Source organism: Schistocerca piceifrons, chromosome 1 (genome assembly GCF_021461385.2).
Source record: "Schistocerca piceifrons isolate TAMUIC-IGC-003096 chromosome 1, iqSchPice1.1, whole genome shotgun sequence".
NCBI lineage: Eukaryota > Metazoa > Arthropoda > Insecta > Orthoptera > Acrididae > Schistocerca > Schistocerca piceifrons.
In genome coordinates, this window is record NC_060138.1 from 1,144,159,635 (window position 1) to 1,144,181,537 (window position 21,903).

The window sequence follows — 21,903 nt, forward strand, 5'->3', positions numbered from 1 at the left end:
TCCACGTAACGGAAAAAGCAAGTAGGTTTCCATACGGATGACGACAGGGCTTCCTCCTCGAAGTTCTCCATGTACAAATTCGCTACCACCGGTGAGAGTGGGCTACCCATGGCGACTCCCTCCGTTTGTTCGTAGTATTCTCCATTAAAAAGAAAATACGTGGAAGTCAAGACATGCCTAAAAAGTTCAGTGGTCTTCTCGTCAAACTTCTGACTAATCAGTTCTAGTGACTCTCGCAGGGATACCCCCGTAAACAAGGAAACGACGTCAAAACTCACCATGATATCTGACTCATTCAACCTGAAGCTATCAAGGCGTTTAACAAAATCCACGGAATTACGGATGTGATGAGGGCATTTACCCACATAAGGACTTAATATTCCCGTCAGGTATTTGGCCAACAAATATGTAGGTGCCCTGATGTTGCTGACAATGGGGCGTAATGGTACCCCCTCTTTGTGAACCTTCGGGAGTCCATATAGTCTAGGCGGTACCGGACCTTGGGGTAACAATTTCTTAGCGTCACCCTCCGGTAAATCAGCGTCCTTGAGAAGCGCCTTCGTCTTGATCTCCACCTTCTTTGTAGGGTCAACGCTGATCTTCCGGTAGGAATCGTCATTTAGCAGGCTCTGCATCTTATCAGTGTAGTCCTTATGGGAGACAACAACTGTGGCATTGCCTTTGTCAGCCGGTAAGACAACAATTTCAGAGCGCTCCCTCAGATCACGAATGGCCGCCCTCTCTTTACTGCTGATATTTGACTTCATCGGCTTGGATTTCGTCAACGCACGACAAGTTTCACGACGTATTTCCTCGGCTGATTCTGGCGGAAGTCGAGCTGCAACCTGTAGGCATGTCTTGACTTCCACGTATTTTCTTTTTAATGGAGAATACTACGAACAAACGGAGGGAGTCGCCATGGATAGCCCACTCTCACCGGTGGTAGCGAATTTGTACATGGAGAACTTCGAGGAGGAAGCCCTGTCGTCATCCGTATGGAAACCTACTTGCTTTTTCCGTTACGTGGACGACACGTTCGTCATCTGGCCACATGGTATGGATAAACTCCTTGACTTCCTTACACATCTAAACTCCATACACCCCAACATCAAATTCACTATGGAGACTGAAACGGAGGGTAAATTACCTTTCCTTGACGTCTTGGTCAAGAGAAGGGCTGACGGCACCCTAGGTCATGGGGTGTATCGGAAGGCTACGCACACTGATCTGTATTTGCACGCAGACAGCTGCCACCACCCTTCACAGAGGAATAGGGTACTTAAAACTCTAGTACATAGGGCGCGCACTATCTCTGACACAGAGAGTCTACCCCAGGAATTGGAACATCTGAGAACTGTATTTCGAAAAAATGGGTACTCAGAGTGGCAGATTCAACGTGCTCTCCGCCCAACCACTGCAGCACAACCTGTTGAAATGGATGAAGTCACGAGGGAGGAGGTAGGCACTGCATTTATTCCATACACAGGCGCACTCTCGGGGAAAATCGCCCGCATTCTGAAGAAACACCGTGTCGGAACTGTGTTTTGTCCTCCAAATAAAACTCGTGCACTGGTGGGGAGCGCCAAAGATGACCTCGGTTTGAGGAAGGCCGGCGTGTACCAGATTCCGTGTCAATGTGGCAAGTCGTATATTGGTCAGACGATGCGTACCGTCGAGGATCGATGCCGTGAACACCAGAGGCACACTCGCCTGATGTATCCGAGCAAGTCGGCGGTCGCTGAACATTGTTTGTCGGAAAATCACGCCATGGAATATGACCGCACGAGGATTCTGGTACAGACGTCGAGATACTGGGACAGCGTTGTTAGAGAGGCCATCGAAATTCGCACCAATGACGACCTCATAAACCGTGACTGTGGCTATAATCTTAGCAAGGCTTGAGAACCAGCGATCGGGTTAATTAAGAGTAAATCGAGCAGACGTATAGTTGTGACGACCACGGCGGACAGAGCCATCACACCGACGTCATCTCAGACGCCGTCGCAATCTGTTCCACCGCGCGACCGTGGCGCTGGGCGCGGACGGCGGAGGGAGCGCGCCGCGGGCAGAGGGTATTTAAATCGGCCGCCGCCGCGACCGAACCCAGTTCCCTCTGAGCAGCCATAGCGTACGGATCTCCGTGCCGGCACGTTCACAGGAGCTCAGTCCGTCAGTTCACCTGATGATGGCGACATGTTTGATCGCCGAAATATTGTGCCCGTTGGACACTATAGACCGGCAGCATACCCGTGGATATTTTGATTATCAAATACGCCGGGAGAAACTCAAGAATCACAAGATTTAAATGAGTTTGAACATGGTGTTACAGTCGGCGTACGAGCGATGGGATACAGCATCTCCGAGGTAGCGATGAAGTGGGGATTTTCCCGTACGACCATTTCACGAGTGTACCGTGTATCTCAGGAATCCTGTAAAACGTCAAATAAATCTCCGATATCGCTGCGGCAGGAAGAAGAGCCTGCAAGAACGGGAGAACGACGACTAAAGAGAATCGTTGCCGCAAATTGCTGCAGATTTCAACGCTGGGCCCTCAACAAGTGTCAGCGTGCGAACCATTCAACGAAACATCATCGATATTGGCTTTCGGAGCTGAAGACCCACTCGTATATCTTTGACGACTGCGCGACACAAAGCTTTATGCCTCGCCTGAGCCCGTCAAGACCGACATTGGACTATTGATGACTGGGAACATATTGCCTGGTCGGACGAGTTTCGTTCATATTGTAGGGACCGGATGGAAGTGTACGGGTGTGGAGACAACTTATGCGTCCATGGACCCTGCATGTCAGCAGGGGACTTTTCAAGGGGGTGGAGGCTCTGTAGTGGTGATGGAGTGATATAGGATCCCTGATACGTCTAAATACGACTCCGACGGGTGACACGAACGTAAGCATCCTTTCTGATCTCCTGCACCTATTCGTGTTCAGTGTGCATTCCGGCGGACTTGGACAATTCCAGCAGGACAATGCGATACCCCACACGTCGGAAATTGCTGCAGAGTGACTCCAGAGACACTATTCTGAGTTTAAACACTTCCGCTGGTCACCATACTCCCCAGACATGAAAAATAATGAGTACATCTGGGATGCCTTGCAACGTGCTGTTCAGAAGAGATCTCCACCCCCTCGTACTCTTACGGATTTATGGACAGCCCTGTAGGATTCTTGGTGCCAGTTCCGCCCAGCACTACTTCAGACATTAGTCGAGTTCATGCCACGTCGTGTTGCGGCACTCCTGCGTGCTCGTGGGGAGCCTACACGATATTGTGATGTGTCGACAGAAGTGCCGACACAGTGTGATTTGAGGGGACCGCAATGCACGCTATAAGCACACGAAGGATGGCGTGACGGTCTGAAACAGGATCGTAATGAATGCTATAAAGAAAAGTACGTAGCTGCTGGAATACTTAACTTTAATCCATCATTTGTATACAGCGTTCTTGATGGTACAAGTGAGACTCTCTCTAGATAAATGCAATATAATGCTAATGGCGCCTCGCTAGGTCGTAGCCATGGACTTAGCTGAAGGCTATTCTAACTATCTCTCGGCAAATGAGAGAAAGGCTTCGTCAGTGTAGTCGCTAGCAAAGTCGTCCGTACAACTGGGGCGAGTGCTAGTACGTCTCTCTAGACCTGCCGTGTGGTGGCGCTCGGTCTGCTATCACTGAAAGTGGCGACACGCGGGTCCGACATGTACTAATGGACCGCGGCCGATTTAAAGCTACCACCTAGCAAGTGTGGTGTCTGGCGGTGACACCACATATTGGGCAGGTGTACCAGTTTCCTTGGCTCTTCAGTGTATAAATTACACTCATCTAAAATATTACGAGCCTCCTGTTCACATCGAAATTCCTGTCTAATGCAGTCGAAACAATCTTCTAGGATATTGGTGGTGCGATTATTTTTACTAACAACCGGACAGAAACGACAACAACAAAAAAAAATACCACGGGGCGGAAATTTGGGATTTAACCTCGTGTTGATGACCACTTTTTAAAGAAAGACGGGATTGGGTAGGGATAGGGGAAGTGTATGTCAGTGCAGGCTTTCTTTGCGTATTCCAATGATGAAATCTTCTCGGGTGATCAGCCCATCATCTTCGCCTGAAGATGATGAGTATGGAACTCATCGAAGCCACCAAACGGTGGATTACCCGAGAAAATTTCATGATAAGGAAAGTGTTCTTCTCAAAGGAATCATAGCGTCGTTCGCCATTGGCGATATAGGGAAATCGCTCGTGGGAAAAGCACCACAGCCAAAATTATATTTCCTGCCAGGCCATGTGTAGGTGTCAGAAATCACTTCCATGTCATTTACAGCTGGCGAATTCTGCTGTCCGATGGACGAAGTAGCATCTGGAGGACACTTGGTTAACAGAAGCTTCTACTACACTCTTGTGCTATTCACTAATGTTATCAGTTTTGGTATCTAGCACTTGTCTTTGGATTTCTGTATTCTATTATTGTATTTATGAACTAATTAAACAACTTTTTTGCAGCCTGGGAGACATTTAAGGAAAAACATACGCGTATGAAATAAGATCACTTGAGCTTTTCTGGGATCTTTGAAGCTTTGGTGCATAGTGTTGAGCCTACATTACCTCCAGCTATGTCGGAAGCACTAAATTGGTTGGATTTGTGTAACATAAACTGTAATTTATTTCCATTTAGTTTTGCTGTATTTGGATCTGCGTTGCTGCAGCTGTCGATATTTTGGAAATTTTGATCAGTATTATCTTTCGGATGAAATTTTCACTCTGCAGTCGAGTGTGAGCTGATACGAAACTTCCTGGGAGATTAAAGCTTCGTGCCGGACCGAGACTGGAGTTCTGGATTTACATTTTGCGGGCAAGTGTTCTACCGACTAAGCTACCGAAGAACGACTCACGACCCTTCCTCATAGCTTTATTTCCGCCAGTACCTCGTCTACTACCATCCAAACTGCACAGAAGTTCTCCTGCGAAACTTAGCAGGACTAGCACTCAAGGAAGAAAGGAAAGCAGGAGATGAGGTAGCGGCGGAAGTAAATCTGTGCGGTCGGGCCTCTATGTTGTGCTTGTATAGCTCAGTCAGAAGAGCACTTGCTCGCGAACGGCAAAGGTCCCTCATTCGAGTCTCGCTCAGGTGCACACAATTTAATATACCAGGAAGTTTCATATCAGCGCAATCTCCGTTGCAGAGTGAAAACTTCATTCTGCAACATCCTTCACCCCTCCCCCCCCCCCCTCCCCCAGGCAGTGGCTAAGTTGCGTCTCCGCAAAATCGTTTCTTCAATGAGTGTCAATCATGCAAATTTCGCAGCAAAACTGTGGAGTTTGTATGGTAGGAGATGAAATAGTGTCGGAAGTAAAACTGTGAGGTCTGGTGCTGGGTCCTTCTTGGGTAACTCAAGTCGATTGTGATCTTGTCCCATAAAAGCAAAGATCCCGAGTTAGAGTCTTGGTGTTGCAAACAGATTTAATCTTCCAGGAAGTTGAATATCCTTTGATGTTGGACGGAAAAACATGTTAGTATGATGATCTGGTAACAGACGTTACTTGAATGCCATGTGTCGAAAATGCGGTGCTTCTTATGAGTTCGATGGCTGATGCACGTGCGAGAGAAAACATATTTCTGAAGATGCCCGACGTAAGTGTCAAGGGGTTTACCACATACGTTTGAAGATTCTGTGTCGTTAAGGAAATGAGTTCGGAGTAGTTAAGTGAATATGCATGATGAAGATGCAGATTTCTCTGCAGTCCAGACGAACCGGAATATCCTCGAAAGTGTGTTCGCTAAAGCCGAATATGGAATGTAGTCCACTTACCGTGTGACTGTTCGAAATGTGGTCCACTGAATTTTACTGCAAGTATCTAAAATGAAATAGGAAAAAATTGTTGCATGGAGAAAGGACGTATAAGATTTATAATATGGATTAAGAGATTCCACAATGCAATTACTATAGTACTGGAAATAATGCGACCTCAGATGAAGGAAGTGCCATCTGAACGGTACACAGATTTAAATGCCTAACAGTAAATGGCGGCTTTCGATGGGCGGCGTTCGATAGTAAACAGAGTCACTGAAAAATGAACAGAAAGGTTACAACAAATTTGCCGATTGCTCTTAGCTAACGTTTCATTGGATTCCATACACGTTGTATTTTCAACATTCAAGAAATTTGACTTTGAGAGTTCTGCTGTGTCCTGGCGAAGAAAGAGTATTCGAATTGGTTATGTTTGTTAACCATTCGAATTTTTTCGTTTATCTCTGAGCGTAATCTAGCCACCTACGCAAATGTGTACGAAATTACACATGGAAGAAACGCCATGTGGTATAACCATTCGTCAACATTTCACTCGTTACTTATAGCTGTTTCGTAATAAATTCTGCATGTGTGACACACTGAAGAGCCAAAGAAACTGGAACATCTGCTTAATATCGTGTAGGCTCAACACGAGCACGCCGAAGTTCCGCAGCACGACGTGGCATGGGCTCGACTAATGTCTGAAGTAGTGCTGGAGGGAACTGACACCATGAATCCTGCACGGCTGTACATAAATCTAACTAACCTAAGGACACCACACAGCCGGCCGAAGTAGCCGAGCGGCTCTAGGCGCTACAGTCTGGAACCGCGCGACCGCGACGGTCGCAGATTCGAATCCTGCCTCGGGCATGGATGTGTGTGATGTCCTTAGGTTAGTTAGGTTTAAGTAGTTCTAAGTTCTAGGGGCCTGATGACCTGAGAAGTTACGTCCCATAGTGCTCAGAGCCATTTGAACCATTTGACACCACACACATCCATGCCCGAGGCAGGATTCGAACCTGCGACCGTAGCAGCAGCGCGGTTCCGGACTGAAGCGCTTAGAACCGCTCGACCACAGCGGCCGGCCGTGAGATATCCCTGAAAAACATATAACCAATGTGACCGCTGTCTTTGTTCACCAGTTTGTGTATAATCAATGTGCAAAATAGCCCTGTGAAGGGGTCCCATTGTGAACTAACTATTAATCAGACGTGTCACGATTCGGAAAGATATTTAAAACTGTTGTCATTGTTGCGTTACGATTTTGCGCAGAATTTTCAACTGCTTAGAAGTGTGACCTCTTTCAAATATAGGTTCCTTATCAGTGCACAATACAACTCTACAATTCCACAAATGAAAACTGTGAAACACTAAACATGGCCCTTCTGCTCCGAAACGCACACAGATTCTAAAATGTATCAGATGTTAGACATATAATAATAAAGAGAACTAAATATGTCGTGAGGCATTTATTTCATGTAAAATACATAGGATTATACAGCCAACCAGTTGCACATAACTGGTAGGTACATTGAACTATGTTTCGACATCTACTAGGGGTGTCTTCATCAGAATGAAATTTTGATAAATCGTAAAATTACATTGCTAAAAAGCAATGGTCAGAATTTAGAGCAGCTATGCTCAAGTCAGAAATGGCAAAGCTGGAATATTTTGTCCATGTTTGACTTGAGCATAGCTGCCCTAAATTCTGACCATTGCTTTTTAGCAATGTAATTTTACGATTTATCAAAATTTCGTTCTGATAAAGACACCCCTATAGTTGTCGAAACCTAAGTCAATGTACCTACCGGTTATGTGCAACCGGCTGGCTGTATATTCCTATGCTGAAACTAGTATACGGTTGCTGAGTAATAGCCATGTTTAAAACTGTCATATAAAATAGTAGCGATGGTGGAGAGAGAGCTTTGGTCTTAATAATGTAATTTTTTCTGGAGTTTTGGGTAAATAGCGCATTAATAAATAGTGGCATTTTCGTGTTTTTCATCAAGCACTTGAAGCAGAATCGAAAGCAAGGAAATATTAGAGTTGGTGGAAGAAGAAGGCCATGTTAGTATTCAGCATCCCCTGGATGCCTCTAATGAGGGAGCACTGACTCGTTTTAAACTATAAGAAAGTAGGTGGCTTCAGCATATTCGGAGAACCACTCCATCATCGTGTAAAGGGACTTCCCCGAGAAGACGTCATTTGAGTTAATCAGCGCGATTCTTATTTAGCTCAGGTGAACAAGTGAGTAGGAAAAGAACGGACAATAAATTTCGCGAAGAAACCATTCCAGGGTTCGCCTCACATATGGCTGGGAACTGAGCTGGACTCCATCCGTAGACATGTCGAAGTTTTAACACTGCTGTTTCACTGGAAGTGTAATGATGCTATCAGCTCTAGTAACTTTGTTAGTCTAGAACTCTTTCCTGCGATGAGAGACCTTGTTTACTGTGGCGGTCTGCTTCTTTCAATGAAGTACAGTATTTCACTATTCTTATTTTCCGTGTTTGTGAACATACACATTTTTATCGTACTTTTTTCTGAAGTCTCTTCCTGTCCTGCTCAATTCTTCACATGAGCTAAATAAGGAGGAAGCGCGCTGATTAACTCTACTCGGGAAAGTCCCTACACGTGGTTATCCAACTGTGCTTAAGTCTATTACTTCACACGAAGAAATGACGGCTATCGACAGGTAGTCTCATGTTGATTCCATGTTTCTAAATTTCCAGTAGGCTTTTGATAGCGTTATTTACAAGCGCCTTCCGACCACGCTGCGTGCCTATGGAGTATCGTATCAGTTGTGCGGCTGGGTTCGTGATGTCTTGTAAGAGAGCCCACAGTTTATAGTAATTGACGGAAGTCATCTAACGAAACATATTTTATGTCTGGACTTGTCCGAGGAAGTTTTATAGGCCCGCTACTATTATGTAAACGATTTAGGGACAATCTGAGCAACCCTCTTAGATTGTTGACGATGCTGTCGTATACCGCCTAGTCAATTCATCGGAAGATCAAAACGAATTGATATCTGTATGATGCGATAAGTGTCAGTTGGCCCTAAACAACAGAAAGTGTGACATCTTCCGCATAAGAACTGAAAAAAATTTCGTTTAAATTCTGTTTACGCGATAAATAACACAAATTTAAATTTTTTAGATTCAGCTAAGTATATGGATCACAATAACAAACAACTTAAATGAAACCATCTCGTAATACCCGTATTTGTTATGGGAAAGACGAACCAATGACTACGTTTTATTAGCAGAAGACTAAGGAGATGCGACAAATCTATTAGAGACTGCCCAAACTTAGCTTGTCCGTCCTCTTATGCGGCACTGCTGCGTTGCATGGAATCCTCACTAGATAGGATTGATCGTGAACATCGACAAAGTTCAAAGAAGGGCAGCTCGTTTTGTATTATAGTGAAACAGGGGGTAAGGAGTCACAGGTATGATAAGTGAGTTGGGGTGGCAATAATTAAAACAAAGGCGCTTTCAAATGCGGCGAGATCGTTTCACAAAATTTGAATCACCAACTGTCTCCTGCCAATGCGAAAATATTTTGTTGACTCCCACCTATATGGGAAGAAATTGGCTTCATAATACAAATGTTCAGATGTGTGTGAATTCCTAAGAGACCAAACTGCTGAGGTCATCGGTCCCTAGACTCACACACTTCTTCAACTAAACTTAGACACTACTTAAACTAACTTATGCTAAGAACAAGACACACACCCATGCCCGAGGGAGGACTCGAACCTCCGGAGGGAGGGGCCGCGCAATCCGTGACATGGCACCTCAAACCGCGCGGCCACTCCGCGCAGCTTCATAACACACATTAAGACAAAAAAGAGGAAGTCAATAACGCGTTGGTCCACCTCGGCCCTTACGCAATCAATTATTCAGCTTGGAATTGACTGATAGAGTTCTTCGATGTCGTCTTGAGGGATATCGCGACAAATTCTGTCCAATTGGCGCGTTAGATCGCCAAATTCCCGAACTGGTTGGAGGGTGATTGTCAGGTTGACGTCCCATCGTTGTCCTGGGCAACGTCAGATACGTCTTCGTTTGTCATCCAGGTTCAGTTCAAAGCGAGACTCATCGCTGAAGTCAATTCTACTGAAGTCAATGAGATTTATGGCCGAAGATATGTTTGGGGAAGCTCTGGACAGCGGTCGGATACCAACCTGAATGTCGCCTGCATACGGCCCAACAACCCAGAGTGATGGTCTGGGGTGTCATTTCTTTTCATAGCAGGACCCCCATTGGATTTCATCTGCGTCACCCTTACAGCACAGCGGTACTTAGACGATATTCTAGGCTCCACGTTATTGCCATTCACGGCAAGCCATCCTGGGCTTCCATTTCAGCAAGATAATGCCACCCCGCACACAGCGAGGCTTTCTTCTGCTTGTCTTCGTGTTCGCCATACCCTACCTTGGTCACCAAGTTCTCCAGATCTTTCCCCAGTTGCGAACGTTTGCAGCATTATGGGCAGAGCACTCCAAACATTTCAGGATTTTGACTAACTAGCGCGGAAGTCGGACAAAATTTGGTATGATATCCCTCAGGGTATCTAATAACTTAAAAACTCCATCAACCAATACCAAGGCGATAAATTACTGCATAAGGGCCAAAGGTGGACCAACGCTTTGTTGACTTGTTCAATTTATGAAGCTCTTTCTCTTGACTAAATCATCCATTTTTTTCTGAAATTGTAATAATTTGTTTGTCTATACATGTACATGTACACCACGTCTAACGGATAATTCTATGTGGTTCGTCCTTTTTTTTCTTGGAGTGTAAAATAAGAGAAACCACGGCTCCCACATAAAGATTTAAACATTCATTTTTTCCATGTGCCATGCGAGAGTGGAATGGTACATAAATGTTCTGATAGTAGTTTTATTTATGAAGAAACAGTCACTCTTGGTTGCAGAGACGTATTTACTATTTATTTACCAATGACACGTTTCGCCTGCTTCAGATATCTTCAGACTTCCGTTATAAGTGTTTTGACCCCATTTTGCTTTATTGGAGTTAATAGCAAGCAACTGCAATATTAAATGGTTTTAGGTACATAAGATACCGAGATCACAGAACGTCCCAGCAAATAATGTGCTCGGTATCAACATGTACCTAACACCACCAAATATTCAGTAAGTCATGTGGCAGTTGCTTGCTAGTTACTCCTGTGTTTCAAAATGCAGTCATGTCACTTGTGACAAAATCTAATTTTTTGTGTATGCCAATTTGAAGCTGCCTGAATCAGACGAAACGCGTCATTGGCAAATAGATAATAAATACATCCCCGCAACCAAGACTGTCTGTTTGTTCCTTCATCGTATATTACTGGTTGCTGTACCATCCAAGCCATGTGTGGAAAATAGTTTGTTTACCCTTTTCCAAACAATTAACTGTGTAAATGTAGATGCAACGTTTTTAGGTTCGAATTTTCGTTCGTATGTTAGGCATTTCAACATAAATCTTGTTAAAACAAATTGCTTGACACATCCATTACTCTGTCTTGCTACACTCGAAGTGTTCTGGAAGAGCAATCTCTGAGCGACTACTGTGCTTCGTGCTTTCAGTTACACCACTAAAATGCAGTCTGCTGGGTAAGGGTAAAATGAGACTACAGTGCAAGTAAAAGTTTTCTCCCTGTCAGAAAATTCATGATGACTGTGACTGGAGGCCTTTAGTTTTAGAAACTTGTCAAATCGACGACAGCGCTAAGGGAAAAGGAGACTGTGATTGCCATTACTATAAAAATGCTGTAGTTAACGATGACGATATCTCAAAATGGGAAGCAGAGTACATCTGAGATCTTCTTTCCCTTCGTGTCACCATCACGTGTACACTTCCTCATTAACTTCTGAAATACTCCAAACATAATAATAGACTAAGCTGGAAATTATAATCAAACTTACGTCTCCATTGTCATTACCCACCTACAAATAAGTTATAGTTTCAGTACAGCCCTTGTGGGGTAGTCTAAAGAAGTTAAAAGTATAGCAATTGGAGTTACATAAGTGTTTACATAAAAGAAAAGATCTTGGGGGGAAAATGGGGCTTTGAACGTTGTGAACTCACCCAGGAAAATGACAGAGAACTTGCTCCTTTCGTGGTCAGGCGCCCATCTGGAAGTCAGCGTTTGAATAGCCGGTACTATGCCGCCCTAGAAATGACGTCAAGCTGGTGTCAACAGATTACATAAAATTCTAATTTTTCTGAAAGTAAAATTTCGATACAGGAAGAGTCTCGAGAAAAATAAATACTTTTTAATATTTGTAAGAGCTAAATTCACGACGGTGCTACTACGTGCTCCATAGTACATCTTCATTGCAATCCAGTGGATTTCAAGAACATTAGTCTCTGGGATGCCTGAAGGAGTCAAAGATGTACATTTTATTTCAATATAAATACAATGAAATGACTGAATGTTAAAGAATATTGTTGTATTGCAACGCTAATGTTAATTATAAAGTAACCAAAAAATCAGTTTTAAGAATTTTTCTGAAGAAAATGATTTAACTTATTTTTACGCTACGTCACATTGACAGGGGTTCATTATTTTCGTACCTCATTCATAATTTTATCTTTCCCAGGTGCACATTTGGGTTTATTTTATATTTAGTTATTGGGAGCAGCAGTCTCATTCCTTTCCATATGCAAATCTCACCATAGTCACCTGACTGCGATGGGAACATGGCGACATAGCTTCAGGTTAGAGGAAGTCCCTCGCTTTCTTTCTCTGGGAGCTGTGGAGGAATTCGTTGGTTGTCTTTACGCCTGCCTGAGGGGAACGAGTTTCAACAGCACAAACGAGTCTTCTCGCCATTTACATAATCGAATCCCTTGACTGGACCCGTAGTATCCAGCGCAGAACTTTCTAGAATCTTCTATATCTTTTCTCTGTTCAGAAACAACCTAGGAGCGACGACCGCCCACACTTTTCCAGCCTCTCTGATTGGCTTAGCAGCCACGCTTTTTTCACAGGTGCCTAGGATTGGTCAGTTGCTCCCCCTCCACAAAGAACTAACTCTGGACACACCGTCCACAGAAATTTGTGAATTTTCGATCCCCGACCCGAGTAGACGGTAGGTACGCTCGTTCTGATGGAACGTGGAATTTGATCGTAAGTCAGGATTAGATTTTTGCGTTTGAAGTTTAGTCACTTCACATGGGATTTACAATCATGAAGTTATGCTAGCGCACAGGGTGTACTAACAAGGGAACCTCCCCATCGCACCCCCCTCAGATTTAGTTATAAGTTGGCACAGTGAACAGGCCTTGAAACGCTGAACACAGATCAATCGAGAAAACAGGAAGAAGTTGTGTGGAACTATGAAAAAAATAAGCAAAATATACAAACTGAGTAATCCATGCGTAGGATATGCAACATCAAGGACAACGTGAGCACAGAAGCGCAGTGGTCCCGTGGTTAGCGTGAGCAGCTGCGGAACGAAAGGTCCTTGGTCCTAGTCTTCCCTCGAGTGAAAGTTTTAATTTTTTATTTTCAGACAATTATGAAAGTTCAGGCACTTACAGATAATCAACTTCGCTCTCCAAAATTCCAGGACATGTTCAGATTTGCTTGGACATATGCAGGATTTGGCGGTCTACACACGGAAAAATTTGAAAACGTTAAAAACATATTTTTTGACAGAGCACAGTGAAAACTGTGTGATTGTGAAACTGTTGCATTCATTTGTTGCAGTTTATGTGACAAACTCTTATGTTTTCATCGCTTTATTGGAGTGATTATCACATCCACAAGAAAACCTAAATCGGGCAAGGTAGAAGAATCTTTTTACCCATTCACCAAGTGTACAAGTTAGGTGGGTCGACAACATATTCCCGTCATGTGACGCGCATGCCGTCACCAGTGTCTTATAGAATATATCAGACGAGTTTTCCTGTGGAGGAATCGTAAGACCTTGCGATTAAATGTTTTCGGTTCCCATTGGAGAGGCACGTCCTTTCGTCTACTAATCGCACGGTTTTGCGGTGCGGTCGCAAAACACAGACACTAAACTTATTTCAGTGAACAGAGACGTCAATGTACGAACGGACAGATCATAACTTTGCGAAAATAAAAAATTAAACTTTTCACCTGAGGGAAGACTTGAACCAAGGACCTTTCGTTCCACAGCTGCTTACGCTAACCTCGGGACCACTGCGGTCCTGAGCTCACGTTCTCCTTGATGTTGCATATCCTATGCATGGATTACTCAGTTTGTATATTTTGCTTATTTTTTTCATAGTTCCACACAACTTCTTCCTGTTTTCTCGATTGATCTGTGTTCAGTGTTTCAAGGCCTGTCCACTGTGCCAACTTATAACTAAATCTGAGGGGGGTGCGATGGGGAGGTTTCCTTGTAAGTAGCACGGTCGCACTATGAAATCGGTGATTAAATTTGCAAATTTCCACCCCGAGATCCTCACATGTAATTATGCGGTCAAAGTGTTAATTCCATTTGTTCTAAACTCAGTGTTGAGTGAGTCTTATAATTTTTATTACTATGGTGTCGGACGCCACGTGGTCATCGGCCATTTCAACTTTGACATTATACACTGTATCTGAAAGAACTGAGGCCCATGAGTACCAATAGTCATTGTACAAGGTGAAAAGTATTGAACTATATGAAAAAAATCAATTAGTTACAAACTATGGCGTGCACACACTTTATTCAACATGCAAACGTCACTACAGCTATTCGGATTTAGGATATGACATGTTCGATATGCTTGCCATCATTGGCGATGATGTGGTGCAGACGAATAGCGAAATTTTGCATGACCCTCTGAAGTGTCGAAGCATCGATGCTGACGATGACCTGAATGGCTGTTTTCAGCTCAGCAATGGTCTTGGGGTTATTGCTGTACACTTTGTGTTTAATATAGCCCCACAAAAAGGAGTCGCATGTGTTCAGACCTGGAGAATATGGTGGCCAATCGAGGCCCATGCCAATGGCCTCTGGGTACCCCAGAACCAGAATGTGGTCCCCAAAGTGCTCCTCCAGGACATCAAACACTCTCCTGCTTCGATGGGGTGGAAAATAATACGGTGTGTTAGAATCCTGAATAAAATCAACATGTTTCGAGGCACATAGGAAGCTTCAGTAAATTCACCAGCTCAGCCCTTAAAACCAATTTATGGAAGTTTCTAAATAGGGTTTTGTGAGACATTATGATCTTTATTCAAAAGTTTGCAAGCTGCGATTTTAAGCATTTTTGTTGCACTCTCCCAAGGGGCACAGAAGGTAGTTACTATTACTGCAGATGTTATTTGTATAGGCTCGATTTCCCCTTTACGACCTGATATGAATACCATGCATGGGAGTAGAGTTCCAGCATAGATCGTATAAATACTCTGAGTGTAAAACCCTAAGCAGACAATCTGAAGGCAGACTGGCAGTTGCTGTACCTACAACTGAGCCACATATGATGGCTCCTCCTCATAATCACGTAAACTGTTACTCTCAGATGTTTTACAGATGTGAGTGATTCTGCCGGCCGGGGTAGCCGAGCGGTTCTAGGCGCTACAGTCTGGAACCGCGCGACCGCTATGGTCCCAGGTTCGAATCCTGCCTCGGGCATGGATGTGTGTGATGTCCTTAGGTTAGTTAGGTTTAAGTAGTTCTAAGTTCTAGGGGACTGGTGACCTCAGAAGTTAAGTCCCATAGTGCTCAGAGCCATTTGAACCATTTTGAGTGATTCTAGCTGTAACTCATCAGTTCTAGTCAACGACTATTACGTTTGACATTTCGCCAAGTTCACAATGGTATATTTTTGTAAATTAAAAACAATTTGAAAGTCTTTCGTCCGGAAATTTTATGAGATAACAGTTTCGCATTTTTTTTTATCTCAACACTTATTCGTGCAGGAAAGAAATTTCCTTCATAGTGACGCAAGTATTTTTCTAGCAATATTGTAAAAATAAGGTACTTTTAAAGCTCTCTCTCAGCACACAGCTAGTTAATTGTTCACATAGCCTTGACAATTGAAATTACACAAAGTTGCATCAGCCAGAAGACACGTTTAGGATGAGGTAGACGACTGTCATTTGCATTCATTTAAGTGGCTGCCGGTCTTTTCAAGTCAGTCCAGGTTAGCCCTGCATACTGGTGCAGGAGGCGCTAATAGCTGTGCTAAACAAACAACCGACCCAGTGGGATTTTCTGTGTGTGTCATCGAGGGGGCTTTTACAGTGAATCTTCTGCTCATACCAAATATGGGTGGCGACACAGCTCGCTCTGTACGTTTAAATTTTCGTATCTCTTCAAAATGTTACTTCTGCTTTAGTTATTTAGTGGTTCTGGACAAATGCTGAAATAATTTGTATAACTGTCAGTGATCTATTACGTTTTATAAAGATACATGAAAATATGTTCTTTAACCCCATCATATACTTTGACATATAATCAAATATAAAGAATACATATACGACAAAAAAAGGACGCACTCGAAGAAATTATCGGAATGGGACGGAAACCTGTAGATGTGATGTACATGTACAGACAAACAAATGATTACAGTTAAAAAAAACTGGAAGATTAATGAAAGAGAGAGAGCCTCACAAATTCAACAAGTGGATAACACGTTCGTCGACCTCTGGCCCTTATGCAAGCAGATATACGGCTTGGCATGATCGATAGTCTTGCTGGATGTCTTGATGGATGTCGTGCCAAATTCTGTCCAAATTGGCGCGTTAGATCGTCAAAATCCCGAGCTAGGTGGAGGGCCCTGCGCATAATGCTCGAAACGTTTTCCATTGGGGAGAGAACCGACAACCTTGCTGGCCAAGGTAGGATTTGGCAAAGATGAAGACAAGCACTAGGAATTCTCGCCGTATTGCGGGCGGGCAATATCTTGCTGAAATGTTAGCCCTGGATGGTTTATGATGGGCAACAAAACGGGATGTGGAATATCGTCATCATAACGCTGTACTGTAAGTGTTCCGCGGATGATATAGAAGAGGTCCTGCTATGAAAAGAAAATTGACCCCTGCACCATCATTACTGGTTGTCGGGCCGTATGGCGGGACACAGTCAGGTTCGTCACCAACCAATGCCTGGAACATCTCCAGACACATCTGGTCATTGGAGATAAGTTCGAAGCAGGGTCGTTACTGAAGACTATTTTGCTCCAGTCACTGCCATTACAGGCCAGAGACGTGTCCAGGGACTCACACGTCAGCAGTGAGATACCAAGCTGACTGTCGCCCATCATATGCCCCGACAACCAGAAGCGAAAGTCTGGGGTTTCATTTCATTTAATAGCAGGTCCCTTTTGCTTGTCATCTGTTACTCACTTGGAGCACAGCGGTATGTGTCGACGATGTTCTACACCCCGTTTTCTTGTTGCCCTTCATGGAAAGCCATCCTGAGGCTACATTTCAGCAAGATAAAGCCCGCCCGCACACTGCAATAGTTTCTACTGTTTATCTTCATGCATACCAAACCCTAAATTGACCAGCAAGGTCGCAGAACGTCTCCCAAATTGAGAACGTTTGCAACATTATGGGCAGGGTCCTCCAACCAGCTCGATTTTGACGATCTAACGCACTATCAAACAGAATTTGGCACGTTATCTCCGAGGAGGACGTCAAAGAACTCTATCAGTCAACACCAAGCAGAAATACTGCTTGCATAAAGGCCAGAGGAGGACCAATGCGTTATCACATCTTGTATTCGGATAATTTCTATGTGGTCAGTCGTTCTTTTGCCTTAGAGTGTAATTACGGTAGAAGGACAAGCTACGAGGTTTGTCCAAATGAGAAAATCACAAACTATATACACACACCAAAAAAAGTTTTGCGTCACCCCGGTTCCGAGAACTCCTGAAGATAGACGGTGATTGTGGATATTGTATCACAGGCACAGTCTCTTTGACTATTCAGAGATGACACTAAACCCGCCCAAAGATGTAAACAAACATGCATGAGCAACGCCTATTAGTGAGAGGGGGTCCGTCAGCCGATCAGCTCCAGCCATTCCACCAGGAAGGAGCTACACGGCTCGTGATGTCTGTAGTTCAACCATGTCTAGACGGTCAATACCGCGGTTCGACCGCGTCCGCATTGTTACTTTGTGCCAGGAAGGGCTCTCAACAAGGGAAGTGTCCAGGCGTCTCGGAGTGAACCAAATCGTGTTGTTCGGACATAGAGGAGATACAGAGCTACAGGAACTGTCGACGACATGGCTCGCTCAGGCCGCCCAAGGGCTACCACTGCAATGGATGACGGCTACCTACGGATTATTGCTCGGAGGAACCCTGACAGCAACGCTACCATGTTGAATAATGCTTTTCGTGCAGCCACAGGACCTCGTGTTATGACTCAAACTGTGCGCAGTAGGCTGCATGATGCGCAACTTCACTCCCGACGTCTATGGTGAGGCCCATCTTTGCAACCACGACACCATCCAGTACAGATGGGCCCAACAACATGCCGAATGGTCCGCTCAGGATTGGCATCAAGTTCTCTTCACCGATAAGTGTCGCATATGCCTTCAACCAGACAATCGTGGAAGACGTGTTTGGAGGCAACCCGGTCAGGCTGAACGCCTTAGACACACTGTCCAGCGAGTGCTGCAAGCTGAAGGTTCCCAGCTGTTTTGGGGTGGCATTATGTGGAGCCGACGTACGGCGCTGATGGTCATGGAAGGCACGGTAACGGCTGTACGATACGTAAATGCCATCCTCAGACCGACAGTGCAACCATGTCGGCAGTACATTGGCGTGGCGTTCGTCTTCATGGACAACAATTCGCTCCCCCATAGTGCACAACTTGTGAATGACTTCCTGCAAGATAACGACAACGCTCGACTAGAGTGGCCAGCATGTACTTCAGATATGAACCCTATCGAACATGCCTGGGATAGATTGAAAAGGGCTGTATATGGACGACTTGACCCACCAATCACACTGAGGCATCTACGCCGAATCGCCGTTGAGGAGTGGGACAATCTGGACCAACAGTGCCTTGATGAACTTGTGGATAGTATGCCACGACGAATACAGGCATGAACCAATGCAAAAGGACGTGCTACTGGGAATTAGAGGTACCGGTGGGTACAGCAATCTGGACCACCACCTCTGAAGGTCTCGCTGTATGGTGGTACAACAAGCAATGTGTGGTTTTCATGAGCAATAAAAAGGGCAGAAATGCAGGTGATGGAAAACTTTTTTTGATGTGTGTGTATTGACAGTACTAATATGCTAATTTGCAAGTTCTATGTTACAGATGTGCCGAATATTACTACAGTTGACATGATTTTACAGTTAAATTAACATTGTGCTCAAATTACATGACATCTACGCAGAGCGTCCGACAAAACTGTTCAAGATACCGAAAGAAATAATATTGTGATATCTTTACAAGCAAAAGCGAATTGGTTCCAACATTTGAGGTCTCAACCCCAGAAGCAGTTTCTACTTAGTACACATATCAGGAAAGAAATGCTTTAGGGGTACGATACCCCTAACAGCCATTAGGAATGCAGAAGGGTATGGGATTTCGAAAATAGCTGAAGCAATTACAACAAAACTTAATACACATTTGACACATTAACTGGGAAAGAATACGGAGTGAGTAATATAGGCATAGCGTCCCTGGAGGGGTGCTGCAACCGGAAATATGGTGACATATAAAATCAAATGAGTTCATAACTTTTGGATTTGCTAGGGTGATTGCTGGCAGTTCCAATGACACCCGAGTTCAAGACTCGTCGTGTAAAACTAACAGAGCACTATAGAATTGTACAAAATTTTTGGAGACTATGAAAATTGTGTAGAACCTTCTAGAAGAACTAAATTTGTAAGAAATCCTTTTCCCAATCTTTTATTTCCTGAGGAAAAAATGGTTAAAATGGCTCTAAGCACTATGGGACTTAACATCTGAGGTCATCAGTCCCCCTAGACTTAGAACAACTTAAACGTAACTAACCTAAGGACATCACACACATCCATGCCTGAGGCAGGATTCGACCTGTGACCGCAGCAGCGCGGTTCCGGACTGAAGCGCCTAGAATTTCTCGGCCACAACGGCCGGCTTTTCTGAGAAAATAAGTAGCCGGACGACGTCAGATAATCATCAGATATATTTATGCACAGTGACGAAAAAAATTCCCAAGGTGGAGTTCTGCGAGCCGTGTTTCCATATCGGAAAGACGACGTCTTTTCAAATTTCGCGCCAGTCGCGTATGCTTGGCGCAATCAAGATTGTATTAATTAGCGCTGTAGCAGTGGTGAGCTTTAGTTACTGGACGTGGTGAGATGATGTTAGTCAATAATGCCTTTAAGACGACGCAGACATCATTATCAACAGCTCACTGTATATAAACAAAGCCGTACTTGGCAGGAATGTAGCTACTGTAAATGATTCCTGGCAGCGGTGGTCACGGGAAGGTTTGGTCGCAAGAAAACCGGGCTCCATACGGCCACGTGGCCGTACCGAAAGGGAAGCCCATCGTGTTCGGTGCATGGCTGTGACGCATCGTATTGCATCCGTAACAGCCATTGGAGCAGCAGTTGGCACGACAGTGACACAACTATTATAAATCGCTTACCTCAATAACATCTCAGAGCCAGACCATAGAGTAAATATCTCTGGCGTGAGCACTGCGTTCTGCGCATGTTGCCAACATTAAACCAGGATTGTCACGTGTTTTCGGGACTTCGCTGTGCGTTTGTGCTTTCCGCAGCATTTGAAGTTTGTAATATCAGGAGTTTTTGTTGTGTTTCACCGTTTGTTGATAGTGTAATAGCGATGGTGAATTACTGTTGTTGCTACGGATGCAAAGAAAAATATGTGAAAGGAGGGATAGTAACTTTTCATGGGTATATACCATGTAGTTCTAATTATAGTTATCATATTAGTAAGAGACACTGCGTATGTTAAAAATTTTGAGACGCATTATAATTAAGGCTTGATTCTGTAGACTTATTTTTCTGCGATTTTATGACTATATAATAGATATTACGGCTCGTACAAAAGCTTACAAACAATTGCTTCCTCTCGTAAATTTGCTAGTGACTTTTCGATTATGTATATAGATTACTCAGTCTACTATTTATTTAACAAGGTGGGAACAAGTACGTAAAATGGATCGTTCTTTCTTGTGAAATACAACTAACTCTTTTCACTCATGAAGTAATGAGTCCTATCGACAGGGGGTGTCAAATTGGTTCCACATTTTTAGATTTCCAGAAGCGTCACAAGCGTCTTCTAACCAAACTGCGTGCCTATGGAATATCGCCTGAGTTGTGCGACTGGATTCTTGATATCCTGTCACAAAGGTCACAGTTCGTAGTAATAGACGGAAAGTCATCGAGTAAAACAGATGTAATATCCGGCGTTCCCGAGCGAAACGTTATAGGCCCTCTATTGTTCCTGATCCATATTAACGACGTAGGAGACAATCTGAGTAGACGTCTTAGATTGTTTGCAGATAATGCTGCCATTTACCGTCTTGTAAAGTCATCCGATGACGAAAACGAATCGCAAAATTATTTAGATAAGATATCTGTATGACGCGAAAGGTGGTAGTTGACACTGAATAAAGAAAAGTGTGAAGTTATTCACATGAGTACTAAAAGAAATCAGCTAAATTTCCACTACGCGATAAGTCACACAAATCTGAGGGCTGTAAATACAACTAAATACTTAGGGATTAGAATTACAAATAACCTAAATTGGAACTATCACATAGATAATGTTGTGGGTAGAGCAAACCAAAGACAGCGATTCATTGGCAGAACACTTCGAAGGTGCAACTGGTCTACCAAAGAGACTGCTTACACCAAGCTTGTCCGCCCTATTCTGGAGTATTGCTGTGCGGTGTGGGATCCGCATCAGATGGGACTGACGGATGACATCGAAAAAGTACAAAGAAGGGCAACTCGTTTTGTATTACCACCAAATAGGGGAGATAGTGTCACAGACATGATACGTGAATTGGGTGGCAATCATTAAAACATAGACTTTTTCGTTGCGACGGGATCTTCTCACGAAATTTCAATCACTTGTTTTCTCCTCCGATTGCGAAAGCGTTCTGTTAGCACCCACCTACATAGGGAGAAATGATCATCAA

At 44.0% G+C, this 21,903-nt stretch overlaps 1 protein-coding gene across 1 annotated transcript in view; it reads right to left on the bottom strand.

Moving 5' to 3' along the window:
* Positions 1-21,903, bottom strand: part of LOC124801285 (sialin-like) — a 157,134-nt gene that overhangs the window by 56,441 nt on the left and 78,790 nt on the right. Inside the window, exon 4 of the mRNA XM_047263061.1 lies at positions 11,900-11,984. Coding sequence (XP_047119017.1) covers positions 11,900-11,984 — 85 coding nt within the window. The remainder of the gene's footprint in view (positions 1-11,899; positions 11,985-21,903) is intronic.